The sequence below is a fragment of the Onychomys torridus genome, chromosome 3 (genome assembly GCF_903995425.1).
Source record: "Onychomys torridus chromosome 3, mOncTor1.1, whole genome shotgun sequence".
Classification (NCBI taxonomy): domain Eukaryota; kingdom Metazoa; phylum Chordata; class Mammalia; order Rodentia; family Cricetidae; genus Onychomys; species Onychomys torridus.
This window is the reverse complement of record NC_050445.1, coordinates 55,951,790-55,962,693: the sequence shown is the minus strand read 5'-3', so window position 1 is coordinate 55,962,693 and position 10,904 is coordinate 55,951,790. Positions and strand designations below refer to the sequence as shown.

The following is a 10,904-nucleotide window of genomic DNA, read 5'->3' as shown; positions in this document are numbered from 1 at the left end:
TACCCAATATTTTATAGGATATGTACTTACTTTATAGCTTAGTTCATGCTTAGGCAAGCTACCTCCTAAGGCAGTACCACTGAATCCACAGGAACTGTCTCCTAGAGGTTCAGATACTTGAATTCTAATAATGTGAGTAAAGACTGTGCCAAAATTATAATATTAACAGAGAAAATGCTCTGCAAATACACCCTCAGAAATTCTTTTAAGTAAAGACTTATTTACACTGGAAAATAATACAGGTCACATTAGAGAAATAGGTGCTAATTCAGCATTGTATACAATAGTTATTTATTTGGAAGCTTTTAGAAAGGCAAGCAGTGGGTATTTCTGCCCCTCTTAAAAAAATACAGACTAAATAAAAGACGGAAAATGGTTATCATGGCCTCATTACATCTTTTAGCTTTAGGTCTCCATGCAAAGAATTCAGAACATAGTGTAGAAGACAGACACACTTTATTACTGAAGAGTATGAGGCACTCCACACAGTGAGCATGGCCAACGGCCAAAAGGCCACTGTAAAGGAAAGCTCTGTCAGGGTTAGGGTGACAGCAACCAGAGAGACCACTATGCTGACCTGCATGTTCAGGAAGGCTTCCTGTGCTTAAAGTTTCTGGAACACCTTCTGGAAGGGTATTTCCATGTCTAGTGATTGACAGGCTCATTTGGTTTACTCTTAAGGCTGCCACCACTGCCCGCCTTTAATCCCAGCACTTAGGAGGCAGAGGTAGGTGGATCTTTGTGAGTTCGAGGCCAGCCTGGTCTACAGAGCAAGATCCAGGAAAGGCGCAAAGCTACACAGAGAAACCCTGTCTTGAAACCCCCCCCCCCAAAAAAAAAGGTGGTGGTGGCAATAGTATTGAGGTAATACATAGAAATAACATACAAAGGCAGAGGAAATTAAGGGGACATGGGAAGAAAAATAAAACAACCCTTACTCTGGAGTCTGGTTGCCACCTCACACCAACTGACAGTTAAGGATTCCAGCACAATTAACATTCACTGTGAAGGCTGCAGACACACACACACACAAAAATCTTTTAAAACTGTAAAAAATAAGAACAACAAAAAAATCCAAGAGACTGAATGCCTAAGACCTCACATATGTCCTCACTCCTTGTTTTAGATAGAGATGTCCTGACTTGCTGCACCCCTGCACGTTGTTTTATATTATCAGTTGCAATCCTACCCAAGATTACAGGAGCTACCCTGTAATCTCATTTAAATTCCTTAGTGAGCCTTTAAAGATAATTGAAAACCCAGCCCAAAATGTCCATGGGGGTACTGTAGAGACAATGAAGTGTGACTCTCTCCTGAAAAGTGCACACCCATGTTTTCATGAGATTTACCCTGTCCCTGAGTCCCATTCATTTTTATTAATCTCTGTGCTTAAAATACATTTTAAAAGCCTTTTAATACACTTCAAGAGGGTTTCATATAAGATCTTATTGAAACTCTTCCCTACAGCAAAGCTACACCTGAGTGGAAGTTTCTGTAAAGAACTCCCCAGGCAGCTAGTGGCATCGGCATGCTGCTGTTTCTTCCCCTCTACCACTGACAGTATTCCTTTACTCTTTATCTGAAAGCCCCCAGTAATTGTATGATTGTTTAGGCACAGAAGGTTAACTCTCCACACTGCATCTAAAAAACATTCTTTGATTAATAATGAAAGTCCTGTAGTTTCAGTTTTGGTTTTACTTGCTATGAATTATGAGAGAAGGGTTTGTTCTTAATGACCACCAAGCCTGCTAAGATGCTACTAATTGAATGGTGTCATGTGATATCTAATACATTGGGCAGGTGTGGTGGTGCACACCTTTAACCTCAGCACTCTGGAAGCATCTGTAGGAAAGGAAGACTGATCTTCAAGTTTGAGGCCAGCCTGGGTATACAGCAAGTCTCAGGGCAGCCAGGGCAACACAATGAACCATGTCTGGAAAGCAATCAGTGTTTAACAGGTGCACCACCGGTGTGATTAAATCGCCGTACCCACTGTTGGGAATTTAGTTTATGAGTCTGGTTACACACTGAACACAACTTTATTTTAGAATTCTCACTGAATTTTAGGATGAATTCCCCAGAGTGGAATTTCTAGACCTAACAAGGTGAACAGTTTAAATAATGTTGAAACGTACTCCTTGTGTGGATGGAAAAAGCACAGTTCTCACCTCAAAAGGACTGAAGAGTTTATTCTGGAGCCAATTATGAATGACCATGGCCTAAAAACAAAGACTCAGGCTATCCTGGATACCATGTCTCAACGTGATAACAATTTCATAAAGTTTCTATAGTCACAGAAGATGGTTATAAATCAAGCTGATTTCTAAATACAAGTAAAGCAGTTTAGAAAGGCCGGCAAATTTGGGGGCTCCTCACCCAGTCGGGTTGCTCACTTTTTCCAGCGAAGAAGCAAGAATCACAGCACAATTAGTGAATGCTTGAGGCCCTTTCCCCATTTCTAGCCGTAATCTGTCGTGGTTTTTTTTTTTTTTTTTTCTTAAGGAATCTCACCAGAAACCCCACTTAGGAAAATTGCTTAAACCCCTTGAGCAACCCAGCGACCTGCTCCTGGTTTCAATTTATCAGAGATTATAATTTCATCCAGACATCTTTTGAGCCACTTTGTATATCTTGATTATCAAAAAGAAAAATTTAACAACCTTTGACTATAACTCTTAAGAGCCACCAAAATGGTACATATCCACGGTACCCTCACCTCGCTGTGAATTAAGGCTGGGCAGTGGGTAGGTGAGTAGGGACGTAGGATCCTCAGGACCCTCCTTTAACTACTCACCTGGTCAGGGGCATTGGGAGAGACCATGAACAGAATAATATGAATTTAAGTACAAAACCAAAACCAGGTTAAACAAAAGCCGGGGCGGGGGGAAGAGTTCTCCCATTGGCAGGAATTTCTAAGTGAAAATGCAATAATACAAAGCGTGCAACTCTCTGCCAGAGATGTGCTCCAAGCAGCTCATCCTAACCCCAGGGAGGACGTCTGGAGGCTGCCACTCTTAGCATTGGCGACAAGGCCGCTGCAAACAGCGACAGTGCACATTTTTTCCCCTTCACAGAAAGAATCAGCCCGATGGAGGAGAAAAGAAAACCAATTATTCGTCAGCCATGCGCAATCAGCACTGTTTCTAAACTCTGCAGTCTGGAGAACCGGCAGGTGACAAAACCAGGAGCACCCACACCCGTGACCGCTTCCCTTGGGGCCTGACGAAAGGGCGCATGCGTCGTGCCCGGTCCAGGGACCCCACCCCGCCTTCCAGGGGCGAACTGCGCAGGCGCACGCGCACGCGCAGGCGTCCGGGCACCCGGCTCAGCTGCTGCGGTTGTGGTCCGGCCCCTCCCCCGCCCCGCTCGGCCGCTCTCCGGCCGGCGCTCCGCCCCGCACCGGGACTGGGGACGCCGTGACCCCGTCCTGCGGCCAGCCCGCGCCGGAGCATCCCGAGACCGCGCTGCGCTCCGCGTGCGGGTGAGCGACCGGGGCCCTGGCGGCCCACGTCCCCTGCCCGAGCGGTGAGGGAGGCCGCGGCGAGCCGGGTGCGGGGCTGTCACCGCGGGCCCTGGCCTCCCTCCCGCCGGGTTCGGCTGGGGCGGCGCCTGGGCCCTTGATCTGGGCGGCCCAGTTGGCTTTGGGGTTGTCCCGTTCTAGTTGCAAGGTGCCTCGGAGGTTGATAATCTTCCAGGGGTTTTGCTTGTGTCTCCCTTTAAAAGGCGCCAGTTCCTTTCCTTCTCCAGCCCGTCAGAACTGACCCCTCGTCCGGTGACACATCTTAGTTGGATGCAGTTGCTGTATTTCTCTTTCTCCCCCTGTTTCCAGGCCATCTGAGAACCGTGTTGAGTTCACAAGACCGCGACATAAACATTGAGGCCAGGGAGGAGGCGAAGGGGATCTTGCACTCCTTTTAAAAAACTCAAGTAAGTCTCCAAAATGACACTGGTTACACTTGTCAGGACCCTCAAGAGAAGCCAGACACGAAGCCTAGGATTCAAGTAACTGCTTAAATCTGGTGCGTGCCCAAACCTGCCTTCAGCAGAATGTGTCAAGATTGTTGTGGATCTGGATACAACAGCCAGCCGACCAGAGCCCTTTAGCTCAGTCTTCAGCCATTTGCCATTAGGGCTCCCTTCGGTGGGACAGTTTCCACCCCTGTTGTCTAAGAGAATTAAAGGGTATATATAGCCCATGCCTACCGCTGAGGCCAGCTCATCCCAACGCTCCCAGTGTTCTGCATAGCTTCCAAGGTCACAGTATGTGGGAACATTGATGATTAAAATTCATCCCTGTACACCTATGGCTGGCAAGCGTTGCTCTGGCTCTAATTTGCTGTCATTGAGCCAAGTTAAGATATTCCTTGTTTGGAAGTCACAGTCATTAATATATTTGAACTTAGGCAGACAATGAGTACATAGAACTTTTGAAAGTATTTTTATTCATATTTTTACCCTTTCACTCTTGTATACTACTCAAGTTTTTTTTTTTAATTTAATATTGCTGTCATACTGTGAGTGAATTCAACGAATAGAGTACAGATTTTGAAAAGCAAAATTTCCTTCAATGGGGTGACTTGAATTATTTAGTGTTAGTTTTATTTATTAAATAACATAATTTAAAAGTAGTATCTAATGATTGCCTAATGCTAAATGATATATGATTAATCATAGGAAGAACGGAATTGCACCATTTAAAAAATTTGTTTTCTGTTTTTATTAATTTTTTTCTCAGAATACCAGCATGTTGTGTTCTGTGACTTTTCATGTTCCTTTCCATCATGGAATTGTGGGGCTTTATTGATTACATGACCTGTTTGGAAGGCTTATTTCTGTATGACTGCTAGCACTAATTATTTGTACTTGGATTGTAAGCATCTGTTATTTAAACTGTTACCCTAAAAATTTGACGATAATATACTAAATTGTCCTACATTGTATAGTAAATTATGTTTAATATTTCTGAATATTTGCTCCCTAATTTTTAACTACCAGACTGTTACAGAAAACTACTCATGGCTTTAAAAACAAAACAAACAAACAAAAAAAAACTTCTGATTGAGAGATTTTCTTCCTGTTTTAAATATTTGTTGCAGTTGTTTGAAGCAAGAATTCTAAGTTTAGAACTCAAAAGAGTATCAATTTTAAAAAGAGTGAAATGTCACTTTGAAATTAGCTGGTGATATGCCTATCTGTTGTAATAAGACAACAATCAATTTTACCTTTAGTGCTAACTGGTTTTTGTTAAAACATGTTTGTTTTTTCTACAAAAACTAAGAGCACATATCTCTTCTGAGAACACTAAGAAGGTCTAAAGTCTGTCTACACTGTAAACTTTTGCCAAATGTTACTCACCATTTTGAACTCTGTTCACATCACCAGGGTTTAATTTCACAGTGTTTTGTTAGAAAAGCACGTCTGGGTTCTAGCAAATGGCTCCCTCGTGTCGGACATTATTTTAATTGAATACAGTTTTAATCCTACATGTAATTTGCACTCACCTAGCCCTGTAAATATGCTGTGAGATTACTTTGCCCCTGGAATTTACTGTCAGATTTTTGTTTTTCATTAGACATGGGAAAGTCTCTTTCTCATTTACCTTTGCATTCAAATAAAGAAGAAGGTTACGATGGGGTCACCTCCACAGACAGCATGAGGAATGGGTTGGTTAGCAGCGAAGTCCAGAATGAAGATGGGAGAAATGGAGATGTCTCTCAGTTTCCGTATGTGGAATTTACTGGAAGAGACAGTGTCACTTGTCCCACTTGCCAAGGAACAGGAAGAATTCCGAGGGGTAAGTGTCACTGCATGGATAGTCCTCATAAGAAAGGATTCCCGGCATAGGCTCAAGTCCTGTAAAACCTAGAGTCTTAAGCAATCCTATTTTCAGTGATTCAAAGTTAAAACTTAACAATTTTGTTTAGTCAAAAAGACATAAAAGTGCCAGGCGGTGGTGGCACACGCCTTTAATCCCAGCACTCGGGAGGCAGAGCCAGGCAGATCTCTGAGTTCAAGGCCAGCCTGGTATACAGAGAGATCCAGGACAGGCACCAAACTATGTAAAGAAACCCTGTCTCGAAAAAACAGCAACAAGAGAAGACACAAAAGCAAGCAATTCGTAGTGTTCCTAAAGCAGTGACAGACTTGACTTCAGCACCAGTATTTTCATGCCTGTCTGCTGTAATAGCCAATATGCACTGAGGGTTTTAATCCTTTTTGACATCATTAGAAGCCATATCACAGTCATTTTGCGTCTTGCATGTTAGTAGTTACATGGTTCAGGAACTCCTTATCCAAACAATAAGCTGTTTATGTCCCAATTAGGTATTTCTAAAAGGAAATCCATGGTGTATGCAGAAGAGCCAAGTAAGGGAAAAAATGAGCTTGTGATTTGTCATGGGGACGACAGAAGGAAATAGTCCTCTCCCACTTATTTGTAGGGTATATGAGTTGACTGATAGGAAGGAAAAATAGAGTGTGTTGTGATCTTCTTCTCTACATGTTAAAAGTCAGTAGGTGACCCTGGAGAGACCCTAAAGAAGGACAAAGTGACTGCATGAGGAATTCCAGAGTCTCTGAAAAGTGCCTTGCATTAAGTGGGGTTTATTGCATAAGCTACTGAATAGTGGTTTTATCTTTCTGGAGACAGTAGCTGCTTAAGAATGAAAGAAGTATTGTGGTTGAAGAAATTAATACACTAGTGTGGGTAGGAATACTATTTCTGTCTATCTACCCATGCTTTTGAGGTACAGCCAGTAGGCTTTTTGGTAGCTTGGGTGGGGATTATGGAAAGTAGATAATCAAGGATCATCCCAAAGTTGTTTTCTACTCAACAATTTAAAGAATGAATTAACTGTTTATTAAAATAAAAGTAATTTGAGTGTGCATGTCAGAAGTGAGATAAGGAGCTCAGTTTCAGACATGTTTGGGGAGGTGGGTTTGACATCAAAAGTGAGTTTTTAATAGGCAGTTAGTTATAAGGGTCTGAAACTGAAGAGCATGTGTTAGCTGGTGTCATCGATGTATGATGAAACTTCAAATGGAACTTGATAGGAACACTCTGCTTAGCAATCTGGATAAAGAAAAAGGAAGAGACTTTGGCATGAGCTCTGGGACAATGCAGCACTTGAAGACAGCAAGAGAAAGAGGGGAGAGAGAGGAGCTCTCTCTGTCTTTGTACTGAGAAGAAAAAGAGAGCCACTGTTAATGCTGATGACAGATGAAATTGTGTGGGGACTGAGGGCCTCCCATTGGTTTTGTGATGTGAAGGCCACTGGGGATTTTTAAGAGTAGTTGCAACAGCATGTGTAGACAATGTCAGAGCAAAACCAATTTTTTCTTGAATTGATACACACTAAAGTGGGGGCAGTAGTTTGACATCTTATATAAGAAATAGGGCTGGAGAGATGGCTCAGTGGTAAAGAGCACTGGCTGCTCTTCCAGAGGTTCTGAGTTCAATTCCTAGCAACCACATGGTGGCTCACATCCATCTGTAATGAGACCTGGTGCCCTCTTCTAGCATGTAGACAGAACACTGTATACATAATAGATAAATAAATCTTTAAAAAAAGAAAGAAAGAAATAGGCTTTGTGAGTTTTGCTCTAGAATAGGAGGGAAGAGAGGTGGTAGCTGGGAGGTTGTAAGGTCAGGAGAGTGATCTCTTTTAAGATGGAGTGAATGCTAGATGTGTGCATGCTGATAAAAGTGGTTCATAGAGGACATACTGGTAACACAGGAGATGGGATAGGTAGTGGAGTAATGTCCTTGAGAAACAATACCTAGTGCAGAAAGATGACCCTGTAGAGGGTACTGGGATCATCTCAAGAAGGGCCATAGAAGCAGGTAGGTGTGTAGATATTGTTAAATCAAACTCTTGAGGCAGAGGAGTCTGTGAAATGAAGGGATTATTTAGTTGTTACAGACATTAGCCAAAAGCAAAAGAGCTGGGCCTGTGACAAATTCTCTAAGTCACCAGCAACATGGCCAAATAGCACTTGAAAAAATGTCCACTGGACCTAAGGGACCAAAATATTCCATAATGAAATTCTGGGAGAAAAACTATAAATTATTACATGAACCTATTTTGGGTCTAAAAAGTTGCCAGGATAACAGAACCCCATTGAAAGAAGGAAAGTAAAGAAAGAGAAAATTTTGCTGCCTGGTTGGTTGGTTCCAAAAGCAGAATGCAGTGTGGTCTGATGGCTTCCTCCTCAACATACAGGAAAGGAGTGTGGAACATTTGTTCCTTTTCTTTGTTTGGTGCTAGGAGTTAGATGAACTTATCTCTTATTCCTTCTGTTTTCTGTCCTGTAACTTAATTTAGGACAACTGAAAAGTCTTTGAAAGTACATTGTTAGGTACATTCTCTCCCTGTACCACATTAAGGACCAAGAATGAGGATAAAGGAGGCGATACTGAGAGTTTGAAGAGAGTTGAGTTTTGAAATTGTGGTTTCAGAGAGTGGGAACTAAAGAAATATGGTGTAATTGTCTCTTCAGGGATCACTTGAAATTAGTGATTGCAAATGAGAACAGTGAGCTCCTGAGAGCTTGAGATTTAGAATAGCGGTAGCATGGTTGAGGATTCAGGGAAAGGGCAGCAGCAGTGTGTTTCTTCCAGCCTCCATCCAGTTGCTCTGAATGGAAAACAAGGGGGTTGAAGGAAGCTGGGGTCAGTGCAGATCTCCTGAAAGCCAGGACTTTTCAGTTTGGTTTGGTTTTGAATTTTGTTTTCTTAGCCAGTGGATCAAAGAATAGCAGAGCCCTCATTATTTATACTACTTTAGACATAATTAACTTTTGGTTAATTAGACATTATGAAAAAATGTAGTATCTTCTCTATAACAAAACCTTTGGATAATTTTAGACGATATAATAAACAGCTTACTAAAAAATAAAGAGTATTCTGGTCTTTTGAAGCAGATTTTGCTAGCACACCACTGTGTTTTTAGTTATTGGTGTTAATGAATTTTTAATGTACATCTTTCACTTTTAGGGCAAGAAAACCAACTGGTGGCATTGATCCCATATAGTGATCAGCGGTTACGGCCAAGAAGAACGTAAGTGATCATAAGATTTCTGCTTTTTGGTTGTTTGTATATTTTTACTCTAGTTAAGATATTTGAGAAGAAAAATGTATCTAGTTGTTAAGTTGTACCATCATATGCCTTGTGTCTCTAAACAAAAAAATTACTCATTAGGGTAAGGATTTGAAAACTTCATGGCACCTATATCTTCAGAAACCTGTTTATTAAGAGTTCTAAAATAGTGGCAGTAACACGCACATGTACGCAGGCCATTTATTTTCATCAGGCATAGGAGTTTCTGTGTTCTCCAGAGTGATAATGACTGCCCAAAGCATGAGACCTGAGCATGCTTAGCAGACATGTGGGCATTTGAAGAGAAGCCAAGGGAGTCTCCAGTGATCCTAAGAGTCTTGATGTAGAAAGCAAATGCTCCACCCCTAAAGAACACGCCTACACTCAACAATGTTGGCAAGTATTTTGGAGAATAACTTGTTACAGTTAGAAGAACAGAAATTGCAGAAAAGGGACTGAGTAGTCATGTGGGCCAAGCCAACCTTGGCTCATCCCATTACTCAATATGGAACATGAAGAAATGTACTCAACAAAATGCTGAAAATTGAAACAAAAAAAAGCAGATGGAAACTTTTAAATATATGTAAAATTTAAACTATAGAAGGTATGACAATAGCTTAGGTCAGACATTGAAAAGTTCAGAAATAACTGATAGGAGGATGTGAAAAGAGAACCACCAGACCCATTAAAATGTCTAGAAAAATAATTTTCCTATGAAATTGGGAAAATGTAAGAGAAATTAAATCAACATGAGGTATGTAAATATACAGACTGTCTTAGTGTTCTGTTGCTATGAAGAGACAGCATAACCATGGTAACTCTGAGGAAAGAAAACATTTAATTGAGGCTTGTTTATAGCTTCAGATGTTTAGTTCATTGTCATCATACCAGGGAGCATGGCAGCAAGCAGGCAGGCATGGTGCTGGAGAAGTAGCTGAGAGTTCTGCATCCAGATCCATAGACAGCAGGAAGAGAGAGAATGGGACTGGCTTAAGCTTTTGAAACCTCAAAACCCATCCCTAGAGATACACTTCCTTCAACAAGGCCACAGCTACTCCAAGGCCACACCTCTTAATCTTTCTCAGTAGTGCCACTCCCTGATAATTATGCATTCAAATATATGCATATATGGGGACCTTCTTATTCAAACCACCATACATACTGTCTTAGTTAGGGTTTTCAATTGTTGTCAAGAGACACCATGTCCATGACAACTCTTATAAAGAAAAAACATTTAATTGGGGTGACTTACATTTTCAGAGGTTTAGTCCATTATCATTATGGTGCAACAAGGTAGCTTGCAAGTAGACATGGTGCCGGAGAAAGAGCTGAGGTACATCTTGACCTGCAGGCAGCAGGAAGTAGTCTCAGACAGTGGGTATGGCTTAAGCATATATGAGACCTCAAAGCCCGCCTCCACAGTGACACACTTCCTCCAACAAAGCCATCCGTCATAACAGTGCCGCTCCCTATGAGTTTATGGGAGCCAATTACATTCAAACTACCACACACACACAATAAAATCTTTGAGAAAATAAGAAAAACAATGTGTATGCAACCCCATAGAAGCGAATAAGAGGTGTGAGATTAATTACTAAATGTTTGCTTGAGGAACACATGGCTAGAATAAATGGTCTCATTGTATTTACCAGAAAGAGACACCCTCACCCTGAGAGATATTCTGCTTAAAATCATGGGCTTTGGAAATGTAAAGAAGAAGAAAAGCCCTTTGGCTATTCGGGCAAGAGGCATTCATTAAGTAATGAATAAAAGATAGAAGATCAGATTGGCCAACTACTTCTTGGC

The 10,904-nt window shown here is 41.6% G+C and overlaps 1 protein-coding gene across 1 annotated transcript in view; it reads left to right on the top strand.

Annotated features, from left to right (window-relative positions):
- The first annotated feature begins 3,289 nt into the window (after positions 1-3,289).
- Positions 3,290-10,904, top strand: part of Tmem106b (transmembrane protein 106B) — a 28,383-nt gene continuing 20,768 nt past the window's right edge. The window contains exons 1-4 of the mRNA XM_036182225.1: positions 3,290-3,481; positions 3,830-3,927; positions 5,573-5,794; positions 8,996-9,059. Coding sequence (XP_036038118.1) covers positions 5,575-5,794; positions 8,996-9,059 — 284 coding nt within the window. The 5' untranslated portion in view covers positions 3,290-3,481; positions 3,830-3,927; positions 5,573-5,574. The remainder of the gene's footprint in view (positions 3,482-3,829; positions 3,928-5,572; positions 5,795-8,995; positions 9,060-10,904) is intronic.